Source organism: Pan paniscus, chromosome 20, assembly GCF_029289425.2.
Source record: "Pan paniscus chromosome 20, NHGRI_mPanPan1-v2.0_pri, whole genome shotgun sequence".
NCBI classification, from domain to species: Eukaryota; Metazoa; Chordata; class Mammalia; order Primates; family Hominidae; genus Pan; species Pan paniscus.
The window spans coordinates 22,350,201-22,373,549 of NC_073269.2; the positions used below are offsets into that span (position 1 = coordinate 22,350,201).

The following is a 23,349-nucleotide window of genomic DNA, read 5'->3' on the forward strand; positions in this document are numbered from 1 at the left end:
TCAAGCTCCTGGCCTCAAGTGATCTGCCCACCTTGGCCTCACAAAGTGCTGGGATTATAGGCGTGAGCCCCTGTGCCCAGCCTGGTCTGCTCTTTGGAAGCTACAATGAACAGCACTGTCATTTCCCCCATTCGACTTTAAGATGCCAAATTTTTTATTTTTCGATATAAAAAAAATTTTTTTTGAGACAGAGTCTCACTCTGTCACCCAGGCTGGAGTGCAGTGGCATGATCTCAGCTCACTGCAACCTCCACCTCCCAGGTTCCAGTGATTCTCCTGCCACAGCCTCCCAAGTAGCTGGGACTGCAGGAATGTGCCACCACATCTGGCTAATTTTTGTATTTTTAGTAGAGGCGGGGTTTCACCATGTTGGCTGGGCTGGTCTCGAACTCCTGACCTCAAGTGATCTGCTCACCTCGGCCTCCCAAAGTGCACAGATTACAGACATGAGCCACTACACCTGGCCTATTTTTTAAAAATTTTTGAGACATATATTTCTATTGCCATTTCTTTCTCTTTTTTTTTTTGATGAAGAAGTTTTACTCTGTCACCCAGGCTCAATTGCAGTGGCGTTATCATGGCTCACTGCAACCCTGACCTCCTAGGCCCAAGCGATCCTCCTGTCTCATCCTCCTGAGTAGCTGGGACTATACATGCCACCATGGCCAGCTAATTTTTTTCTTTTTTGCAGAGATGAGGTCTCATTTTGTTGCCCAGGCTGGTTTCAAACTCCTGAGCTCAAGTGATCCTCCCACCTTGACCTTTCAAAGTCCTAGGATTATAGGCGTGAGCCACCGTGTCCACCCAATTTTTAAAAAATTTTTAATTTTAGGCTGCAGGTTGCACGTGCTGGTTTGTTGCATTGGTATATTGTATGATGCTGAGGTTTGGGCTTGTAATCATCCCGTTGTCCAGGTAGTGAACAGGATAGAATATCCAATAGGTTATTTTCAGCTGCCCCTTATGGAGTTCCCAGTGTCTGTTGTTCCCATCTTTGCGTCCGTGCGTACTCAATGTTTAGCTCCCACTTTTAACGAAAACGTGGTATTTGGATTTCTTTTTTTTTTTTGAGATGGAGTTTTGCTCTTGTTGCCCAGCCTGGAGTGCAATGATGCGATCTCGGCTCACCGCAACCTCCACCTCCCGGGTTCAAGCAATTCTCCTGCTTCAGCCTCCCAAGTAGTTGGGATTACAGGCACGTGCCACCATGCCTGGCCAATTTTCTAATTTTAGTTGAGACAGGGTTTCTCCATGTTGGCCAGGCTGGTCTCGAACTCCCAACCTCAGGTGATCCATCCACCTCAGCCTCCCAAAGTGCTGGGATTACAGGCGTGAGCCACTGGGCCCGGCGGTGTTTGGATTTCTGTTTTTGCCTTAATTTGCTCAGGGTCATGGCCTCCAGCTGCATCCACGTTGCTCCAAAGCAACGTTCCTTTTTTTTTTTTTTTTTTTTTTGAGACAGAGTCTCAGTCTGTCACCCAGGCTGGAGTGCAGTGACGCAATCTCGGCTCACTGCAACCTCTGCCTCCTGGGTCCAAGCGATTCTCCTGCCTCAGCCTCCTGAGTAGCTGGGATTATAGGCTCATGCCACCACACCCGGCCTCCATTTACATTTTTAAAAAATGATTTTAAAAAATTTCTGAGATAGGGTCTCACTCCCATAACCTAGGCTGGAGTGCAGTGACACAATCTCGGTTCACTGCAGCCTTGACTTCCTGGGCTCAAGCGATCCTCCTGCTTCAGCCTTCTGAGTAGTTGGGACTACAGGCTTGCGCCACTACCCCGGCTAATTTCTGTATTTTTAGTAGAGCTGGGGTTTCACCTTGTTGCCCAGGCTGGTCTCGAACTGCTGGGCTCAAGCAATCCTCCCACCTCAGCCTTCCTTCCAAAGTGCTAGGATTACAGGCATGAGCCAGCATGCCTGCACGGCTGATTGACATTTTTTGAAGTTCTCTCCTTAAGGAGGGAACTCTCCAGTTGGAGATGTTAATTTATCAGCAGCCCATGAGCCACCCAGAGAGCAGCAGGACACGTCCCTGCAGGGAGACCTGGTGGGCCAGAACCTGCCCAGGGCCCCTTAGATCGGGCTGGGGCCACGGGTGGCTGCTCTCTCCCTAGGCCTGCAGGATTGGAACCTGATCTGAGAGTCCCAGATGCCTCTCTTCCTTCGAGATTATTTGTAGCAAGCTCTCTGTGCTCCAGGAGAGCTGGGTCTTGGGCGGTCTCCTCCCCTGCTGCCTCTCTGGTACTAGAATGTAACAGATGCATGCCCTGTCTACCCAGTATAGGGAGGGACAGACCAAGGACAAGGTGGTAAATGAGTACATTGCACGTGGCGTTTAAAGATTAGAAGTGCCCGCCGGGCACGGTGGCTAACGCCTGTAATCCCAGCACCTTGCGGGGGCGAGGCAGGCGGATCACCTGAGGTCAGGAGCTTGAGACCAGCCTGGCCAACATGACGAAACTCCGTCTCTACTAAAAATACAAAAATGGCCAGGTGTGGTGGCTCATGCCTGTAATCCCACCACTTTGGGAGGCCGAGGCGGGTGGATCACGAGGTCAAGAAATGGAGACCATTCTGGCTAACATGGTGAAACCCCGTCTCTACTAAAAATACAAAAATTAGCTGGGCGTGGTAGCATGTGCCTGTAGTCCCAGCTACTTGGGAGGCTGAGGCAGGAGAAGTGCTGGAACCCAGGAGGCAAATGTTTCAGTGAGCCGAGATAGCACCACTGCACTCTGGCCTGGGCGACAGAGCAAGACTCTGTCTCAAAAAAAAAAAAAAAAAAAAAAAAACACGGGGAGAGAATGGAGCGGGAGGAGGGTCTGTATCACCACAGGGTCTTGGCTAGTGTGGGCCTGGCACTCAGTAGGTGCTCACCATTTCAAGAATCAGAGTTCATGCTTCTGCAACTGGCTGCTAGGGAGGGCAGATGCCCTAGGTACTGGACCCAGGGGCATGAAATGAACATTGGTCCACCCTCTATTGACTGAGCACATACTCCAGCAGATACACAGATGCTAGAGATGCACAGATGCACAGATCTCCTGCGTGCTCACAATGCCAATGAATGATGGAGGGAATGAATGAATGAGGGAATGAGTGAAGGAGGGAATGAATGAATGAGGGAATGAGTGAAGGAGGGAATGAATGAGGGAACGAGTGAAGGAGGGAATGAATGAGGGAAGGAGGGAATGAATGAATGAGGGAATGAAGGAATGAATGAACAAAGGAGGGAATGAATGAGTGAAATGAGTGAATGAATGAGGGAGAAATAGACCCATGACCTGGTGGCTCTGCACAAGGCTTTGATGGGGAGAGTGAAGGTGACAGGGAGGGCTCCCAGGTTAGAACAGAGAGCTCCCTGACACCAGCCAGTGCCCCACTGACCAAGTGCGGCCCCATTTCGAGGGAGCTGTGATTGGGGAGCAGTAAGCATGGTGCATGGGCCATGTGGTGCCTGGAAGGTTTCCTGAGGGAGGCAATGAGGCTGCTGGGGGGAGCTCTGTGAGTGGGTGTGTGTGGGGGCTGTGCTCAGCTCAGTGAGCTTGTGGGTCATGGTGGGTAGGGAAGTATTGTCACTAGGAGTTCAGCAGCCTGCTCATATCCCAAAAGTAGCCAGAGGGGCCTTCTAGGGGCTTCCAGGGTAAGTGGTTTGACCCATGCAGGAAGTCTCATGAAAACCCTGGACCTTTGTTTTTAGAAATTGCGGATGCTCTCCCCCAACAGACCCTGGCACCCTCCTATCTCCATGGCTTTCATTGTGAACCCCTGCTGGGGCCCATGAGCCTCATGGAGCCGGCCCCTGCCCACCTCAGACTTCATTCCCCTTTCATGTCGCTTTCCCCTAATTCCCCCCACACTGACCTCCACACTGGTCCTCAACTGTGCCGCATTCCCAGGCCTGTTCCCACCCCAGGGCCTTTGCACTGGCTGCGTTCTGGATGTACCCACAGCGACTCCCTTTTGCCTCACCAGGTCCTGCTCAGATGCCGCCTGCCTCTCTCAAGGGCCTCCCCTGCCTCTGCCCTTGGTCTGTGTGACTGACCACATCACCCCTTGCAGTCTTGTCACCATCCAGCACGGCCTGGTATTCAGTCATATACATGGAAGGGGTCTCTCTCCCCAGAGGACTGTGAACCCCAGAGGGTGGGGCCTGGTGGTCTGGATGCTCTGTCCCCAGAGCTGAGAACAGTGCCTAAAGCACAACAGACACTGGTATGCACCAGCTGCCTGAATGAATGAAGGAAGGAGGGAATGAATGAATGAAAGAGGGAGTAAATGATAAATGGAGGGAAAGAATAAAGGAGGGAATGAGTGATGGAATAAATGCGTGAAAGAGGTAATAAATGAACAAAGGAGGGAATGAAAGAGTGAAGGAGATAATAAATAAGGATGGAATGAGACCAGATGCGGTGGCCCACGCCTGTAATCCCAGCACATTGGGAGGCCAAGGGAGGACCACCTGAGTCCAGTAGTTCGAGACCAGCCTGGCCAACATGGTGAAACCCTGTCTCTACAAAAAATACAAAAATTTTGCTGGCCCTGGTGACGTGCACCTGTAGTCTCAGCTACTAGGGAGGCTGAGGTGGGAGGATTGCTTGAGCCTGGGAGGTCTGCAGTGAGCCATGATCATGGACTCTAGTCTGGGCGACAGAGTGAGACCCTGTCTCAAAAAAAAAGTACTGAATGAGTGAAGGGGGGAAAGAATGACGGAGGGAGGGAAAGAGTGAGTGAAGTAGGGAATGAGTGAATGAAGATGGAATGAATGATGAAGGAGGGAATGAATGAAGGAGAGAATGAGGGAGGGAATGAAAGAGGGAAAGAACGAAGAAGAGAATGAATGAATGACCGAGAGGATGAATGAATATCGGTGCTGAAGTCCACTGTGAACATTTTGGGGGGTGTGAGCAGCCATTGCAGGGATCTGGGGAGGCCTGGGAAAGGCAGGGGAGATCCAAAGGATGGATTTGGTGATTTTGATGCGGAAGCTGGAGGGAGGCAGTGGCCGGGCCAGGCTGAAACAGGGGCAGGTGGGTGGAGCCCCTGCCCTGTGTTGGTCAGGGCTGGGCAGGGCCAGGTACTATAACAAACACGCCCCACATTCCAGTGGCTTACCCCAGTACAAGGTTATTGGTTCCCAGAGCCAGAGGCGCAGGGTGGTGGGGCAGGGAGCCAGGAAGGAGTGGGGACCACTCATTTCTCCAGCTTCTCAACCAAGAAAATCTGAATTTCCAGCTTCTGTGATCTAAACTTTTCCTTTCCTTTCCATTTCCTTTTCGTTTCCTTTTTTTTTTTTTTTTTTTTTGACGGAGTCTTGCTCTTTCGCCCAGGCTGGAGTGAAGTTGCATGATCTCGGCTCACTGCAACCTCTGCCTGCTGTGTTTAAGCAATTCTCCTGCCTCAGCCTCCGGAGTAGCTGGGATTACAGGCGCCCACCACCACGCCTGGCTAATTTTTGTATTTTTACTAGAGACGGGGTTTCACCGTGTTAGCCAGGATGGTCTCAATCTGCTGACCTCATGATCCACCCGCCTCGGCCTCCCAAAGTGCTAGGATTACAGGTGTGAGCCACCGCGCCTGGCCTAAAGCATTTCTTGTTTGTTTGTTTGTTTGTTTGTTTTTAAAGTTCATTCTTGGCTGGGCATGGTGGCTCACACCTGTAATCCCAATACTTTGGGAGGCCAGGGCTGGTGGATTACCTGAGGTCAGGAGTTTGAGACCAGCCTGACCAATATGATGAAACCCCATCTCTACTAAAAATGCAAAAATTAGTCGGGTGTGGTGGTGGGCACCTGTAATCCCAGCTACTCCGGAGGCTGAGGCAGGAGAATTGCTTAAACCCAGGAGGCGGAGGGTGAGCCGAGATTGCACCACTGTACTCCGGCCTGGGCGACAGAGTGAGACTCCGTCTCAAAAAAAAACCAAAAAAAACAAAAACAAAAAAACAGTTTATTCTCATTCATCTAACAGCAAGTGGTGGCCCGCCTGCCTCCACACAATCATTCAGGAACCCGGCTCCTTTCACTGGGGGTCTGCAGTTCCCTGGGGCCTCTGCCCGTTATATCTACTAGCGAGTGGGGAAGGGGAACTTGGAACCCTCCATCTGGGCTTGGCATTGGTCCCTACACCCCCCATCCACTGGCACATCTCCTGGCCCTACCTGGGGCAGGGGCAATCCCTCCCCAGTTGGGGGCACACGTGCTAGATGCTTCAGCCATCTGTCCCTGGTGCCACCCAGTGACCTGGGGGCAGAACAGCTGCCCAGCTCGGGGCTGGACCCTGGGGGTCCTGGTTAGGGTGGTCTGAGCATGAAGAGTCCAGGCTGGAGGTGGTGCGGGATGGTGTCAGGTGCTCCAGACGTCGCAGGGGACAGAAAGGAGGATGGGTTCAGGCCCCAGCTCCCCCAGGGCCACCAAGCCAGCTGGGGTATGGGGGAGGACAGGGTGACTGGTTTATTATGCTTTGAGAATCTACTTTCTTCCTGGCTGGTTGGTAAATGGCCCTTGCCCTTGGTCCACTGAGAGATCCAGCCACCAAAAGTTTCACCATAGACCTCATCAAAGCCCCTGGCTGCCCTGGGGTCCTCCAGCGGGGAGGCTGAGGCTCCCGGAGGCCAGGCGGGGCAGGGCACCAGTGACGCTGTCCCCTCCGTCCTCCCTCCCAGCGGTCTCTCTGTGCTGATCCGCGTGCGCCTGGAGCTGCGGCGGCACCAGCGTGCCGGCCACACCATCCCGCGCATCTTTCAGGCAGTAGTGCAGCGACAGCCCGAGCGCCTGGCGCTGGTGGATGCCGGGACCGGCGAGTGCTGGACCTTCGCGCAGCTGGACGCCTACTCCAATGCGGTAGCCAACCTCTTCCGCCAGCTGGGCTTCGCGCCGGGCGACGTGGTGGCCGTCTTCCTGGAGGGCCGGCCGGAGTTCGTGGGGCTGTGGCTGGGCCTGGCCAAGGCGGGCATGGAGGCCGCGCTGCTCAACGTGAACCTGCGGCGCGAGCCCCTGGCCTTCTGCCTGGGCACCTCGGGCGCTAAGGCCCTGATCTTTGGAGGAGAAATGGTGGCGGGTGAGGCCAGGCGTGGGCATCAGGTGGGCGGGGACCCAGGACTGGCCCCTGGGCGGGCGGGGAGATGCTGCGCCCCAGGCCTCGGAAGGCGGCCGCCCTGGACGTGGGCATGAGGTGCACGGTCTGGGTATGCCCCGGGCAGGGAGTTGGTGCATCCCAGGCCTCGGGAGGGGGCCTGTCCGGCGGTGACCATGACCCATGTGTTGGGGACCACAGCGGTGGCCGAAGTGAGCGGGCATCTGGGGAAAAGTTTGATCAAGTTCTGCTCTGGAGACTTGGGGCCCGAGGTCATCTTGCCGGACACCCACCTCCTGGACCCGCTGCTGAAGGAGGCCTCTACTGCCCCCTTGGCACAGATCCCCAGCAAGGGCATGGACGGTGAGTCAAGGGTGGGACCCCTGCTCTATCAACTGGTTTCCTACCCGCCCAGGCCCCGCCCCCAACTTCCAGGCCCCACCCCCCAATGCTCAGGCCCCGCCCCTAACACCTGTATCTCCTGCAGATCGTCTTTTCTACATCTACACATCGGGGACCACCGGGCTGCCCAAGGCTGCCATTGTCGTGCACAGCAGGTGAGGGGCCCACAGGCATAATGCCCTCAGCCGCTGAGAGTGACCCAGGCTATCTTGCCAGCCTGACCTGCCCCTCAGCTCCTGTGGGCATCTGCATGTTACCCTGGGGACAGAGAGGGCAGCTGCTGTTTCCTGAGCACTTGCTCTGTGTCCAGACCAGGGCCAAGCCCTCCACGTGTAAACTCATTGCAACCCTCATAACTGCTTGGGGCTGGACAAAGACATCACACCCATTTTCACACCCATCTTGGGACCCGGTTGCCCTGTGCCCACTACTCTGGGGCCCCTCTCATCCCCCCACCTGTTCACCACATCCATCCCACCAGCAAAACCCGTCCCCTCCATCTGTCTACTTTTTTCCATGCCCCCCATCTGGACCTGTGCCAGCCCCTCCTCAGGCTCCTCCTGCACCCCCCACTCTCTCCTCCACCCATGATGGCCCAGCTCCTGTCAGCAGCTACAGGAGGTTTGAAAATCCTAAATCAGACCTCCCCTGCCCCAGACCTCCCTGCATCTACCGTGACCCTCAGAATAAAACCCTCTCTCGGGCTAGGCGTGGTGGCTTACGCCTGTAACCCCAACACTTTGGGAGGCTGAGGCAGGCGGGTCACTTGACGTCAGGAGTTCGAGACCGTCCTGGCCAAAGTGGCGAAACCCTGTCTCTACTAAAAATACAAAAATTAGCTGGGCATGTTGGCACATGACTGTAATCCCAGCTACTCAGGAGGCTGAGGCAGGAGGATCGCTTGAACCCAGAGGCGGAGGTTGCAGTGAGCTGAGATCCCGCCACTGCACTCCAGCCTGGATGATACAGCAAGACTCCCTCTCAAAAAAAGAAACAAATAACAAACAAACAAAAACCCTCTCTCAGTTTGGGTGGCTTCTGCCACTTCCCTGATGTCATTTTCCTTCCCTTCACCCCTTACTCACTCCTCCTCAGCCCCCCAAACTCTTCAAACCCATACACTCCTTCCGGCCTCAGGGCCCTCGCATGTGCTGTGCTTGGGCACTCTTCCATAGCTCGCCCCCACAGCTCTTTCTTGCTAGGTCTCGGATCACACTTCACCTCCCTAGACAGGATCCCCCAACCCCCGTGGCTGCATTACCTCAGCCCCTCTATGCCCCTTGACCCTATTATATCCCTCGTGACACCTAACACCACCAACAATTGTTGGTTGCGTGTTTCCTTCCTGCCAGCCTGTGAACTCATGCGAACTGGGCTGGCTTTGCCTGGGTCCACACGCAGCATGCTTCCCCATGCCTGTACCCTGGGGGATTTAGGTCCCAGCCTCTGCCCTCCCGGCTCCCCCTCCCCCTGCAGGTACTACCGCATGGCAGCCTTCGGCCACCACGCCTACCGCATGCAGGCGGCTGACGTGCTCTATGACTGCCTGCCCCTGTACCACTCGGCAGGTACTACGGCCTGGGAAGGGAATGGTGGGTGGGGGCGGGGGACCCCTTACCAAGGCCACCCTCTGCAGGAAACATCATCGGCGTGGGGCAGTGTCTCATCTATGGGCTGACAGTCGTCCTCCGCAAGAAATTCTCGGCCAGCCGCTTCTGGGACGACTGCATCAAGTACAACTGCACGGTCAGGCCCTGCCCTGTTCTGTCTAGACCCCGCCCCTCCCAGCCAGGCCTCACCCCCTCCCAATCAGGCCCCACCTCCTCCCGGTGAGGCCCCGTCCCTCCCAGCAAAGCCCCACCTCCTCCTGGTCAGGCCCCGTCCTCTCCCAGCCAGGCCCCGCCCCCTGACCAGGCTCTATTCCCTTAACTCCCTTATGTGCGCCCTCCTGTCCACCTGCTGGCGCAACCTGCTCCCCCATCTCTAGGGGTGGGGTGGGGAGCGGGGCCTAAGGAATGGCTGTCCAGGATGGGGACAGAGAGAGCAAGTAGTGTTTCCTGAGTGCCTGCTCTGTGTCCAGACCAGAGCTAAACCCTCCACGTGTAAACTCAATGCAATCCTATAACTGTTTGGAGGGTGGACCCATTTTGCAGCTGGGGAAACTGAGGCTTGTAATGCGGCTGGGATTGGGCCCAGGGTGCCTGAGCTCCTTAAGGCAATGCCTTCCTCATGCCTTGTGCCCTGTGGGTCTTCCCTGTTGCTGACTGTAGGGAATTGAGACCCTGGGATGGGAAGGGCGATGAGTCTGGGGCTTCCAGGTGAGGAATGCGTGAGGCGGAGGTGGAGGCATCTGCTGTCCCCGAGAGGAGAGCAGGCAGAGGTTAAGAACAGGAATTCTTCTTTCCCCTCCACAGTGAGAGGAAACCAGGCTGAGGGTTTCAGTGCTGTAACTTGGGGCAGGATACAGGAAATACAGGTGGGAGGTACAGGAAACAGGTATGGAGCCCGGAGGGAATAGCAAGGCTGACTGGGAAGGATTGGGTGAGAGGTTGTCCAGGGACTGTGGCAAGTTGGCAGATGCAGATTGGACAGATGGGGCCCAGAGAGATTCAGGCCAGGTCACACAGCTGAGCAGGGGTTGGGGGCTCTGGGCTGAGCATCTTGGGGTATACCACAAGGTCCACAGCTGTGCTTGGCTCCGCTTTTGAGGAGTTTTGGTTCTGTTTGGAGGGTCTTGGGAAAATTACTAATCTGCATGTTGAAATGCAAAAGTATATTTTCATTTTGTTTGTTTATTATTATTATTATTTTTTGAGACAGGATCTCACTCTGTTGCCCAGACTGGAGTGCAGTGGCGCTATCATGGCTCACTGCAGCTTTGACCTCCTGGGCTCAAGTGATCTTCCAGCATTGACCTCCCAAGTAGCTGGGACTACAAGTGCGCACCACCACGCCTGGCCCACTTCTGAATTTTTTTTGTAGAGAAGAGGTTTCGCCATGTTGCCCAGGCTGATCTCAAACTCCTGGGTTCAAGCAATCCACCCACCTCGGCCTCCCAAAGTGCTGGGATTACAGGCGTGAGCCACTGTACCCAGCCCAAAATTATCTTTTAAAAAAAATTACAGAGAGTAGCAAATACACATAAAAGTGGACAGAAAAGTATAGAGAGTTCTGGTGCACCCCTCAGCTGGACCCAGAGGCTATCAGATACCCTGTCCTGCCCCTCCCCACCTTCCCACATCCTCCCCTCGGCGATGGCATAAAGCATCCCTCAGACGGCATCATGTTTCCTGTGTAGCTGTTTCACTATAACCTTTGAAAGATGAGTACTTGTTTTTTCAAATTAAAGTGAAATTCATATAAATTAGCCATATTAAAGTGAATAATTTGGCCAGGTACAGTGGCTCACGCCTGTAATCCCTGTACTTCGGGAGGCTGAGATGGGCAGATCACTTGAGGTCAGGAGTTTGAGACGAGCCTCGCCAACATGGTGAAACCCTGTCTCTACTACAAATACAGAAATGTAGCCTGGCGTGGTGGTTGGTGCCTGTAATCCCAGCTACTCGGGAGACTGAGGCGGAAGAATCGCTTGAACCCGGGAGGCAGAGGTTGCAGTGAGCCAAGATTGCACCACTGCACTCCAGCCTGGGCGTGACAGAGTGAGACTCCACCTCAAAAAAAAAAAAAAAAAATTTGGCCGGGCATGATGGTACACGCCTGTAATCCCAGCTGCCTGGAAGGCTGAGGCAGGAGAATCGCTTGAACCTGGGAAGCGGAGGCTGCAGTGAGCTGAGATTGGGCCACTGCACTCCAGCCTGGGCGACAGAGTGAGATTCCATCTTTAAAAAAAAAAAAAAGTCAGTAATTTGGTGGCATTCGCAATGTACAATCACCATGTCTATCTAGATCCAGAACATTCTCATGCCCCCCAAAGGAAATCCCATCCCCAGTTACTCCCCATTCCTCCACCCCCAGCCCCTGGCAACCACTATTCTGCTTCCTGCCTCTATGATTTGCCTGTTCTGGACATTTCAGATCAATGGAGTCAGACACTGTAGCCTTTTGTGTCTGGTAAGGATTGTTTTTAAGTGACAGTGATATCTCAGTGTCATCAGGAATCTGGGCAGTGGCTCAATTCTGTCTCACAATGTCAAAAATGTGTTTTTTCTTATTTCCATAATTAAATACACAACCAGCATTATGACTGGTTGATGTGTCTTGTAAGAATTCTTGGCTGAGCGCAATGGCTCATGCCTGTAATCCCAGCACTTTGGGAAGCCGAGGCGGGAGGATCGCTTGAGCCCAAGAGTTGGAGACCAGCCTGGGCAACATAGTGAGTCCCTCATCTCTACAAAAAAATTGAAAATCTTGCTGGTTGTGGTGGTTTGTGCCTGTAGTCCCAGCTGCTTGGGAGGCTGAGGTGGGAGGATTGCTTGAGCCCAGGAGGTCAAGGCTGCTGTGAGCCGTGATTGTGCCAGTGTACTCTAGCCTGGGCAACACAGCAAGCCCCTATCTCAAAAAAAAAAAAAAAAGAAAAGAAAAGAAAAAAAGAAATATGTCATCTGTAGGTGCCTTTTCTCTTTCTGTCTGTCTCTCTTCCCTCTTGGAATTTATTTATTACAGAAATTGAGATAGTGTCCAGACCAGGTTTGACTCTTAACATTTGGGGCTGGATCATTCCCTGGGGTGGGAGGTGTCCTGTGCATTGTAGCATATATTTAGCAACATCCCTGGCCTCCCTGCACCAGATGCCAGTAGCAATCCCCTTCCCCCAAGTTGTGACAATTAAAAAAATGTGTCTAGATGTTGCTAAGTGTCCCTGGGGGACAGAATGGTCCCCGCTTGAGAATCGCTGGTCTATATATTTTATCGGCTTCAAACTCAACTTTTTTGGCAAAGATTCCTTATGGGTGGTGTGGTGTCCTGCCACTGGGAAGCCCGTCATGTCTGATGGTCTCTCTTTGTCCTTGACACACCATCTTGCATTGGTTACTACTTACTGTCTCCTGGGCCGTGGAAGCTCATTCTGTCAGTTTCCTAGAAGTGGAATTTCTGTGTCAAATAAGGCACACAGTGAACATTGAGAGGCTTTTTAAGAAATGGAGGATGGGAAATTAGCTAGGCATGGTGGGCGCCTATAGTCCCAGTTATTTGGGAGGCTGAGGCAGGAGAATCCTGTGAACCCAGGAGGTGGAGGTTGCAGTGAGCCGAGATCGCACCACTGCACTCCAGCCTGGGCGACAGAGTGAGACTCCATCTCAAAAAAAAAAAAAAAAAAAAAGAAAAGAAAAGAAAAAGAAATAGAGGACGGGGCCGGGCGCAGTGTCTTACGCCTGTATTCCCAGCACTTTGGGAGGCCGAGGCGGGTGGATCACCTGAGGTCGGGAGTTTGAGACCAGCCTGACCAACATGGAGAAACCCCATCTCTACTAAAAATACAAAAATTAGCAGGGTGTGGTGGCACATGCCTGTAATCCCAGCTACTCAGGAGGCTGAGGCAGGAGAATTGCTTGAACCCGGGAGGTGGAAGTTGCAGTGAGAGCCGAGATTGTGCCATTGCACTCCAGCCTGGGCAACGAGAGCGAAACTCCGTCTTAAAAAAAAAAAGAAAGAAATAGAGGATGGGAAATTAGCCAGGTGCGGTGGTGGGCACCTGTAGTCCCAGCTATTTGGGGGGCTGAGGCAGGAGAATCCTGTGAACCCAGGAGGTGGAGGTTGCAGTGAGCTGAGACTGTGCCACTGCACTCCAGCCTGGGCGACAGAGTGAGACTCCATCTCAAAAAAAAAAAAAAAGAAATAGAGGACAGGGCCGGGCGTGGTGGCTCACTCCTGTAATCCCAGCACTTTGGGAAGTCGAGGCAGGTGGATCACCTGAGATCAGGAGTTCAAGACCAGCCTGGCCAACATGGTGAAACCCCATCTCTACAAAAGCAATTAGCCATGCATGGTGGCGGGCGCCTGTAGTCCCAGCTACCCGGGAGGCTGAGGCAGGAGAATTGTTTGAACCCGGGAAGTGGAGGTTGCAGTGAGCCGAGATCGCGCCACTGCACTCCAGACTGGGTGAGAGAGCACAACTCCATCTCAAAAAAAAAAAAAAAACAGGACAGAATCTCTAAAGGTGATGTTTAATAAGGACACAAGGAGAAAACAAGAGCATGCATTTATTTGGGTTCAGAAATTACATCTCATGAGAAACTGCTCACTGCTGTTTTATCTGTAGCAGCAGTTGCAGTCTAGCCATTCTCATGGGGGCAGCAGGCTATAATCGAGAACCTTACTTTTTTTTTTTTTGAGACAGAGTCTCGCTGCATCTCCCAGGCTGGAATGGAGTAGTGTGATCTCGGCTCACTGCAACCTCCTTCTCCTCCTGCGTTCAAGTGATTCCCCTCCCTCAGCCTCCTGAGTAGCTGGGATTACAGGGGTCTACCACCACGCCTAGCTAATTTTTTGTATTTTTAGTAGAAACGGGGTTTCACCACGTTGGCCAGGCTGGTCTCAAACTTCTGACCTCAGGTGATCTGCCTGCCCCAGCCTCCCAAACTGCTGGGATTACAGCCATGAGCCACAGCAGCCGGCTTTTGTTGCTTATTTCTTTCTTACTGTACATGTGCTAACAAAAAAGGGATGGTGGAGCCCCCAGGGTGGACATGCCCAGCCCCAGGTAGCTGTTTCTTTTTTTTTTTTTTGAGACGGAGTCTCGCTCTGTCTCCCTGGCTGGAGTGCAGTGGCGCAATCTTGGCTCACTGCAAGCTCCACCTCCTGGGTTCCCACCATTCTCCTGCCTCAGCCTCCTGAGTAGCTGGGACTACAGGCGCCCGCCACCACACCTGGCTAATTTTTTTTTTTGCATTTTTTAGTACAGACTGGGTTTCACCGTGTTAGCCAGGATGGTCTCAATCTCCTGACCTCATGATCCGCCCACCTCGGCCTCCCAAAGTGCTGGGATTACAGGCGTGAGCCACCGTGCCTGGCCTTTTTCTTTTTCTTTTTGAGACGGAGTCTCACTCTGTTGCCCAGGCCAGAGTGCAGTGGTGCGATCTCAGTTCACTGCAACCTCCACCTCCTGGGTTCAAGTGATTCTCCTGCCTCAGGCTCCTGAATAGCTGGAATTACAGGTGTGTGCCACCACGCCTGGCTAATTTTGTATTTTTAGTAGAGATGGGGTTTCACCATGTTGGCCAGGCTGGTCTCGAACTCCTGACCTCAGGTGATCCACCCGCCTTGGCCTCCGAAAGTGCTGAGATTACAGGCGTGAGCCACCGTGCCCGGCCACAGGTAGCCCTTTTTATCGGTGCAGCTGCTGGCATCCCCCGCTGAGATCAGGAGTTCTCCGAAAACACTTGGCGTGAGCCAAGTGAGCCCGGCCACAGGTAGCCGGGCTTCCAGCTTCCTTATCTGTGTTTGCAGCCCAATCTTCCAGGCTGTTCTTTGTTAGAAAATAAGTGATTTCTTGAGCTGCTTTTTGTTAGAAGGGAAGTTCTACCGAGGATTTTTTGTTTCCAAAAAAAAAAAAAATAGGCAACGTAGAGTAGCTACTTACCTGCATAATAAGAGATTGGGTTGGGGGCTGCCAGAGATTTGCGCCCTATGTGGATGGCACACCTGGTCCTCACTGGTTTTTCACGGTCTATTTAGATCAGATACAGCCTCCCTGCTAGCTTGTCTGTAAAAATCCTTGCCTTTTTTTTTTTTTTTTTCTGAGGCGGAGTCTCACTCTTGTCCCCAGGCTGGAGTACAATAGAGTGATTTTGGCTTACTGCAGCCTCTGCCTCTCGGGTTCAAGAGATTCTCCTGCCTCAGCCTCCCGAGTAGCTGGGATTACAGGCACATGCCACCACGTCTGGCAAAATTTTCTTGTATTTTTGTAGAGATGAGGTGTTACTACATTGGCCAGGCTGGTCTCGAACTTCTGACCTGAAGTGATCTGCCCACCTCGGCCCCCCAAAGTGCTGGGATTACAGGCATGAGCCACCAGGCCCAGCCATGTGCCCATTTTTTTTTTTTTTTTTGAGATAGAGTCTCGCTCTGTCGCCCAGGCTGGAGTGCAGTGGCGCGATCTTGGCTCACTGCAAGCTCCGCCTCCCGGGTTTACGCCATTCTCCTGCCTCAGCCTCCCGAGTAGCTGGGATTACAGGCGCGTGCCACCACGCCCGGCTAATTTTTTGTATTTTTTAGTAGAGACGGGGTTTCACCATGTTAGCCAGGATGGTCTCGATCTCCTGACCTCGTGATCCACCCGCTTCGGCCTCCCAAAGTGCTGGGATTACAGGCTTGAGCCACCCCGCCCGGCCATGCCCATTCTTAAGCCAGTCATATTGACTGAGGAGGGGCTGGGCTGATTGGCCAGGTTCTCTCCTAGAGATGGTGTGGACTGTACCACACCTAAGGCAGTGGCCCAAGTCTGAGAATGGAGGGAGAGGACCCTCCCCCTTAGGGACCTGCTGTTGGTCAGCAGCCAGTGATCTTGGGTGCACTGCATTTCCTCTCTGGGCCTCAGTGCCTTCATCTCCAAGCTCAGCTCAGAGCGTGGCGGTGGTGTCTGCTGATCATATTGGTTTAGTCATCAGCTATTTAGTCAGTACCTTCTCAGGGGCACAGCTGGGGGCACAGGGGATGCCTCTCAGTGACGTTGAGCTGAGACTGAAGAGTTCAGGCAAATGCATCTGGGGGAAGACTGCTTCAGGCAAAAGGCTAGCGTGTGCAAAGTCCCTGAGGAGGCAGAGTGTTCAGCGGAGATGGAGGGAGAGGAGGCAGCAGGGGCGGCAGGGCCAGATCCAGTTGGCCACAGGAAGAAATGTGGGTTTCATCCTGTGTGTGAGCGGGAAGCCCCGAGCACATTTGCAGCTGTTATGATCCATCTGGTGGGTAATCCCTGGCATGCAACTGTTTTATTCCCACTCTGGGGCCGGGATGCCTGGGTTCAAATCAAATTCTTCCACTTCCCAGCTCTGTGATCTCGTTCCAGTTCCTTACCATCTGTGAGCCTCGGTTTCTCCATCTGTAAAGTCGGGGTGGGGGCAGTCATTCCGAAGCCCACCTGGAGATGAGAACTCAAAGGCACCGTGGGGCACCTGGTGGATGACCCCAGGAAGCTCTTGCAAGGCTTGAGAATGTGTGGCAGGGAGGGAAGATGTCCTGCAGGGGGAGCCCATGAGCAGGTGGCTCCGTGGGCACCTGGGGCTCAGTCCAGATGCAGCGCAGCCTAGTGGGTGCACCTGGGAGCGGTCTGCCCAGGGGTGATGCTCTGGCCAGCCCAGGCTCAGCCAGGGGGCTCTGGGTGACAGTGTAGGCTCCAGGCTGAGGGTTGCCCTGCGGGGTGCCAACTCTTCTGCTAGTCCTGCCCTGTGTGCCTGCTGAGGCTCAGACAGGGATGTGGTATCTCCAGGAAGCTGCCTGGCAGAATCGAGGGACCACGAAGGGGTGCGGGTAGGGGGAGGAGGAAAGACACTGCATCTGCTTGGATAGAAGTTGCATCCGGCCAGGCACAAGTGGCTCACACCTGGAATCTCACACTTTGGGAGGCTGAGACAGGAGGATTGCTTGAGGCCAGGAGTTCAAGACCAGCCTGGGCAACAGAGCGAGATCCCCCATCTCTATAAAAAAATCTGTAGTCCCAGCTACTCGGGAGGCTAAGGCTGGAGGATCACTTGAACCCAGGAGTTAGAGGCTGCAGTGAGCTGTGATCATGCCACTGCACTCCAGCCTGGGTGGCACAGGGAGACCCCCAACCAAAAAACAACAAAAAAAGCTGCATCCTAGACCCTTTGCAAGAGACTGAACGAGTCCTAGGAGTCAATGTGGTCCCTAATGGAGTGTGGACGATTCTGCAGCCATCATCATCCTTAGGCTGTTCCGCTCATAGGAATAGCTCCCTGGGTGGGGCGGTCTCAGGGTCTCTCCTCTGATCCGGGCTCCCCACCGCCTGCCGGTCCCATCACCCACTTCCTCACCCCGCCCCCCAGGTGGTTCAGTACATCGGGGAGATCTGCCGCTACCTGCTGAAGCAGCCGGTGCGCGAGGCGGAGAGGCGACACCGCGTGCGCCTGGCGGTGGGGAACGGGCTGCGTCCTGCCATCTGGGAGGAGTTCACGGAGCGCTTCGGCGTACGCCAAATCGGGGAGTTCTACGGCGCCACCGAGTGCAACTGCAGCATTGCCAACATGGACGGCAAGGTGCGCACCGGCAGGGCCCCGGGGCAGGTCTCGGAGTTCAGGGAAGACCACTGTCTCCTCTTCCTGGGGCCCCTGGGATACATAAAACAGCCTGGACTGGCGCGGAAGGCTCCGCCAAGGCGAACGCAGGGCGGGGCGTAAGGGGAGTTCCTGGGACTCCCGGTGCACCACCGGAGGGACAGTCCTCCAGCCTGCACAGATAGTCATGTGACTGTGGTCCTTGGGTCAGGAGAGTTGGAGGATAGGTATGGCTGTGCGCCCTGGCAAGTGCCTCAGCCTTTCTGAGCCTCAGTTTCTGCGTGTGGAGATTAGCAAGAAGAATAGGGCTCTGTGTACCGTGCTGTTATTTTGTTGTTGTTGTTGTTGTTTGAGACAGAGTCTCGCTCTGTTGCCCAGGCTGGAGTGCAGCCACGTGATCATAGCTCACTGTAGCTTTCAGTTCCTGAGCTCAAGCAATCCTCCTGTCTCAGCCTCCCAAGTAGCAGCAAACAGATACCTTCATAATTAGCAACTACTTACTCTCTTAATCATCTCCATTCTCCGCTTGCATGAATCTCCCTCTCCTTTCCCAAGCCCCTCCCATCCAAGGCCAAGAACAGACCGTAATAATGATCATAAAGCAAATGTTGGCTGGGCACAGTGGCTCACACCTGTAATCCTAACACTTTGGGAGGCTGAGGCAGGAGGATCACTTGAGCCCAGGAGTTTGAGACCAGCATAGCCAATGTAGTGAGACCCCCTTTTCTACAGAAAATAAAAAATTAGCCAGGCATGGTGGCAGGTGCCTGTAGTCAATGCTACTAAGGAGGCTGAGGCGGGAGGATCACGTGAGCTCACGAGATCGAGGCTGCAGTGAGCTATGATTACACCACTGGACTCCAGCCTGGGCAACAGAGTGAGACTCTGTGTCTCTAAAAAGGAAAAAAAAAAAACAGCAAGTGCCATGGGGGCTGGGTCCTTAATGCCAAGAACAATGCTCCTTCCTCAGTGTGCTTGGTGTTGGATGGCCAGCCCCCAGGGCACTTTTGCTCACTGTAGCTCAGATTCTTGCATAGGAAACACACCAGGCCAGGCATGGTGGCTCACGCCTGTAGGGTCCAGCCCCACAGGGTCGGTGGGTTTTTCTCCCCGTGTGCGGAGACGAGAGATTGTAGAAATAAAGACACAAGACAAAGAGATGAAAGAAAAGACAGCTGGGCCCGGGGGACCACTACCACCAAGAGGCGGAGACCGGTAGAGGCCCCGAATGTCTGGCTGCACTGTTATTTACTGGATACAAAGCAAAAGGGGCAGGGTAAAGAGTGTGAGTCATCTCCAATGATAGGTAAGGTCACGTGGGTCATGCGTCCACTGGACAGGGGGCCCTTCCCTGCCTGGCAGCCGAGGCAGAGGCAGAGAGAGGGAGAGAGAGAGAAAGACAGCTTATGCCATTATTTCTGCATATCAGAGACTTTTAGTACCTTCACTAATTTTGCTACTGTTATCTAGAAGGCAGAGCCAGGTGTACAGGATGGAACATGAAGGCGGACTAGGAGCGTGACCACTGAAGCACAGCATCACAGGGAGACGGTTAGGCCTCCGGATAACTGTGGGCGGGCCTGACCGATGACAGGCCCTCCACAAGAGGCGGAGGAGTAGAGTCTTCTCTAAACTCCCCGGGGGAAAGGGAGACTCCCTTTCTCGGTCCACTAAGTAGCAGGTGTTTTTCCTTGACACTAAGGCTACCACTAGACTAGACTTCCCAGACGCTGGCGTCACCGCTAGACCAAGGAACCCTCTGGTGGCCCTGTCCGGGCATAACAGAAGGCTCGCACTCTTGTCTTCTGGTCACTACTCACTGTGTCCCCTCAGCTCCTATCTCTCTATGGCCTGGTTTTTTCTAGGTTATGATTATAGAGCGAGGATTATTATAATACTGGAATAAAGAGTAATTGCTACAAACTAATGATTAATGATATTCATATATAATCATGTCTATGATCTAGATCTAGTATAACTCTTGTTGTTTTATATATTTTATTATACTGGAATGGCTCGTGCCCTCGGTCTCTTGCCTCGGCACCTGGGTAGCTTGCCACCCACACATGCCTGTAATCCCAGCACTTTGGGAGGCTGAGGTGGGTGGATCACTTGAGGTCACGAGTTCAAGACCAGTCTGGCCAACATGGCAAAACCCCATCTCTACTAAAAATACAAAAAAAAAAAAAAATTGTTTGGGCTCAGTGGCATGCGCCTGTAATCCCAGACTCAGGAGGCTGAGGCATGAGAACCACTTGAACGTGGGAGGCAGAGGTTACAGTGAGCGAAGATTGCGCCACTGCATTCCAGCCTAGGCGACAGAGTGAGACTCTATAAAAAAAGGAAGGAAGGAAGGAAGGGAGGAACGGAGGAAGGGGGAAAGGCAGAAAGAAACACACCAGACAGGGTGTAGTGGCTCAAACATGTTGGAGAAGCATTTCTGTTCATAGAACCATGCCAAGCAGGGTGGCGGGCAGCAGGTGAAGCTCTGCAGTGTCTGACGTAGCTGTAGTGTCCACACAGAGGCATCTACTTCCTGCCAGCATGGAGGGTTTTGTGGATCAGGAAGTGGGCGCCAGCCAGAGGTCTTCTCTTGACTGAATGCAGGCTGGGAAGGTGGGAGGAGGGGCCCTGAGTTGGAGGCGACACTTACTACCCTGCTTTTGCAGATCAGCCAAGGTCACAGAGCTTAGAATGACACTGGAGGTGCTAGGTCCAAGCCCCAGGGCAAGGCAGGCAAAGTGTTAGTGAGAAGGACCCCACATATCCCCGGCTCCTTCCAACTCAGTTCACGCCATTCTAGGTCGGCTCCTGTGGTTTCAACAGCCGCATCCTGCCCCACGTGTACCCCATCCGGCTGGTGAAGGTCAATGAGGACACAATGGAGCTGCTGCGGGATGCCCAGGGCCTCTGCATCCCCTGCCAGGCCGGTGAGCAGGGCCCCCGCGTGGTCCCCACCCGGAGCTGGGGTCCCCACACCCTGCCTGCCTAGCGCAGCCTGAACATGGCCTTCTCCCTAGGGGAGCCTGGCCTCCTTGTGGGTCAGATCAACCAACAGGACCCGCTGCGCCGCTTCGATGGCTATGTCAGCGAGAGCGCCACCAGCAAGAAGATTGCCCACAGCGTCTTCAGCAAGGGCGACAGCGCCTACCTCTCAGGTGCGCAGCCTGCTAGGCCCCGGTGACTGGCTGTGCGGATGGGGATCCGCCACCCATCTGCCCCTCTCCCCTCTGCCAGGTGATGTGCTAGTGATGGATGAGCTGGGCTACATGTACTTCCGGGACCGTAGCGGGGATACCTTCCGCTGGCGAGGAGAGAACGTCTCTACCACCGAGGTGGAGGGCGTGCTGAGCCGCCTGCTGGGCCAGACAGATGTGGCTGTCTATGGGGTGGCTGTTCCAGGCAAGCTGGGGTTGCAGGGGGTGGTCCTGAGGCATGGTCCTGAGGGAGCTCAGCCAAAAGGGGCTTAGAAGTACACATGCCTTTGGGCAGTGCACAACCTGGACAACTGCTCAGGGCAGCCCAGGAGGAAGCACTGGATCTGGAGCCAGTTCACCTGGGTGATGTTGAGCCTCAGTTTTGTCATCCAGAAAATGGGATCATGAAAGCCCACCTGTCTTAGGGCTTCAACGAGCCAAGCAGGAGCTCCATAAAATGTGTGGCTGCTTCCATAAATGTCATCCCAGGTTGGGAGAGACTGGAGATTACAGACCAGGGGCTACTGCTTGACAGTGTATCTGGTCCTGCTGGTGGGGAGGATGAGAGGCGGGGTGTCCTCAGCTGAGCCTCTGCCTCCAGGAGTGGAGGGTAAGGCAGGGATGGCGGCCGTCGCAGACCCCCACAGCCTGCTGGACCCCAACGCGATATACCAGGAGCTGCAGAAGGTGCTGGCACCCTATGCCCGGCCCATCTTCCTGCGCCTCCTGCCCCAGGTGGACACCACAGGTGCGAGTCTCCCCCACTCCAACCTCTCTCTTCATCCATCAGTGTGTCTGTTGATTCGTGTCTTGGTCCATTTTGTGTTGCTCTAAAAGAATACCTGGCCAGGGCCAGGCACGGTGGCTCACGCCTGTAATCCCAGCACTTTGGGAGGCCGAGGCGGGCGGATCACGAGGTGAGGAGATCGAGACCATCCCGGCTAACACAGTGAAACCCTGTCTCTACTAAAAATACAAAAAATTAGCCGGGCACGGTTGCGGGTGCCTGTAGTCCCAGCTACTTGGGAGGCTGAGGCAGGAGAATGGCATGAACCTGGGAGGCGGAGTTTGCAGTGAGCCCAGATCACGCCACTGCACTCCAGCCTGGGCGATAGAGTGATACTCTGTCTCAAAAAAAAAAAAAAAGAATACCTGGCCGGGTGTGGTGGCTCACGCCTGTAATCTCAGCACTTTGGGAGGCTGAGGCAGGTGGATCACCTGAGGTCAGGAGTTCGAGACCAGCCTGGCCAACATGGTGAAACTGTGTCTCTACTAAAAATACAAAAAAAAAATTAGCCAGGCATGGTGGCATGCGCTTGTAGTCCCAGCTACTCAGGAGGCTGAGGCAGGAGAATTGCTTGAACCTGGGAGGCAGAGGTTGCAGTGAGCCGAGATCAGGCCACTGCACTCCAGCCTGGGTGACAGAGTGAGACAATGTCTCAAAATAATAATAATAGTTTCAACATGATTTTTGGTGCGGACAAACAAACCATATCCAAACCATTTATTCATCCTAGTTCAGGACAGTGTCCTGGGACTGACACAAGGGCTCACAGCCAGCTAGCACTGTGGGCTCTCACGGGTCCCTTCTGCTGTTTTATTTTAGTAGTTATTTATTTCCATTCCTCACTTCCACTGCCACTAAGCATTCTGAAATAGTGTTTTTTTGTTTTTTTTTTTGAGATGGAGTCTTGCTCTGTCACCCAGGCTGGAGTGCAGTGGCGTGATCTTGGCTCACTGCAACCTCTACCTCCTGGGTTCAAGCGATTCTCCTGCCTCAGCCTCCTGAATAGCTGGGATTACAGGTGTGCACCACCATGCCCAGCTAATTTTTTTGTATTTTTAGTAGAGATCAAGTTTTACCATATTGGCCAGGCTGGTCTTGAACTCCTGACCTCAAGTGATCCACCTGCCTTGGCCTCCCAAAGTGCTGGGATTACACGCATGAGCCACTGCACCCGGCCTCAGTGTATCTTTTCTTTTTCTTTCATTTTTTTTTTTGTTTGTTTGTTTGAGACAGGGTCTTACTCTGTTGCCCAGGCTGGCATGCAGTGGCACTATCATAGCTCACTGCAGCCTCAGCCTCCTGGGATCAAATGATCCTCCCACCTCAGCCTCTGGAGTAGCTAGGACTACAGGCAGGCACCATCATGCCTGACTAATTTTTTTGATTTTTTGTAGGGATGGGGTCTGTATTAGTCCATTCTCATGCTGCTAATAAAGACATATCCGAGACTGAGTAATTTATAAAGGAAAGAGGTTTAATGGAACTCAACAGTTCCACATGGCTGGGATGGCCTCACAATCATGGCAGAAGACGAAGGAAAAGCAAAGGGACTTTTTAATGGTGGAGGGCAAGAGAGTGTGTGCAAGGGAACTCCCCTTTAAAAACCACCAAATAAAGCCATCAAATCTCGTGAGACCCCTTCACTATCACGAGAACAGCACGGGAAAGACCCGCCCCCATGATTCAACTACCTCC

At 53.7% G+C, this 23,349-nt stretch overlaps 1 protein-coding gene across 4 annotated transcripts in view; it reads left to right on the forward strand.

The window, feature by feature from the left end:
• SLC27A1 (solute carrier family 27 member 1) overlaps window positions 1–23,349 on the forward strand; it is a 36,206-nt gene that overhangs the window by 9,873 nt on the left and 2,984 nt on the right. For 2 of the 4 annotated variants that reach the window (XM_008971055.5, XM_003817787.5), the window contains 10 exons: window positions 6,669–7,063; window positions 7,280–7,441; window positions 7,566–7,635; window positions 8,957–9,048; window positions 9,117–9,226; window positions 17,443–17,652; window positions 20,474–20,600; window positions 20,691–20,828; window positions 20,908–21,072; window positions 21,469–21,615. In XM_008971055.5, the coding sequence (XP_008969303.2) occupies window positions 6,669–7,063; window positions 7,280–7,441; window positions 7,566–7,635; window positions 8,957–9,048; window positions 9,117–9,226; window positions 17,443–17,652; window positions 20,474–20,600; window positions 20,691–20,828; window positions 20,908–21,072; window positions 21,469–21,615 (1,616 nt within the window). The remainder of the gene's footprint in view (window positions 1–6,668; window positions 7,064–7,279; window positions 7,442–7,565; window positions 7,636–8,956; window positions 9,049–9,116; window positions 9,227–17,442; window positions 17,653–20,473; window positions 20,601–20,690; window positions 20,829–20,907; window positions 21,073–21,468; window positions 21,616–23,349) is intronic. The other 2 variants (XM_008971056.5, XM_055103778.2) reach the window with 2 other exon arrangements.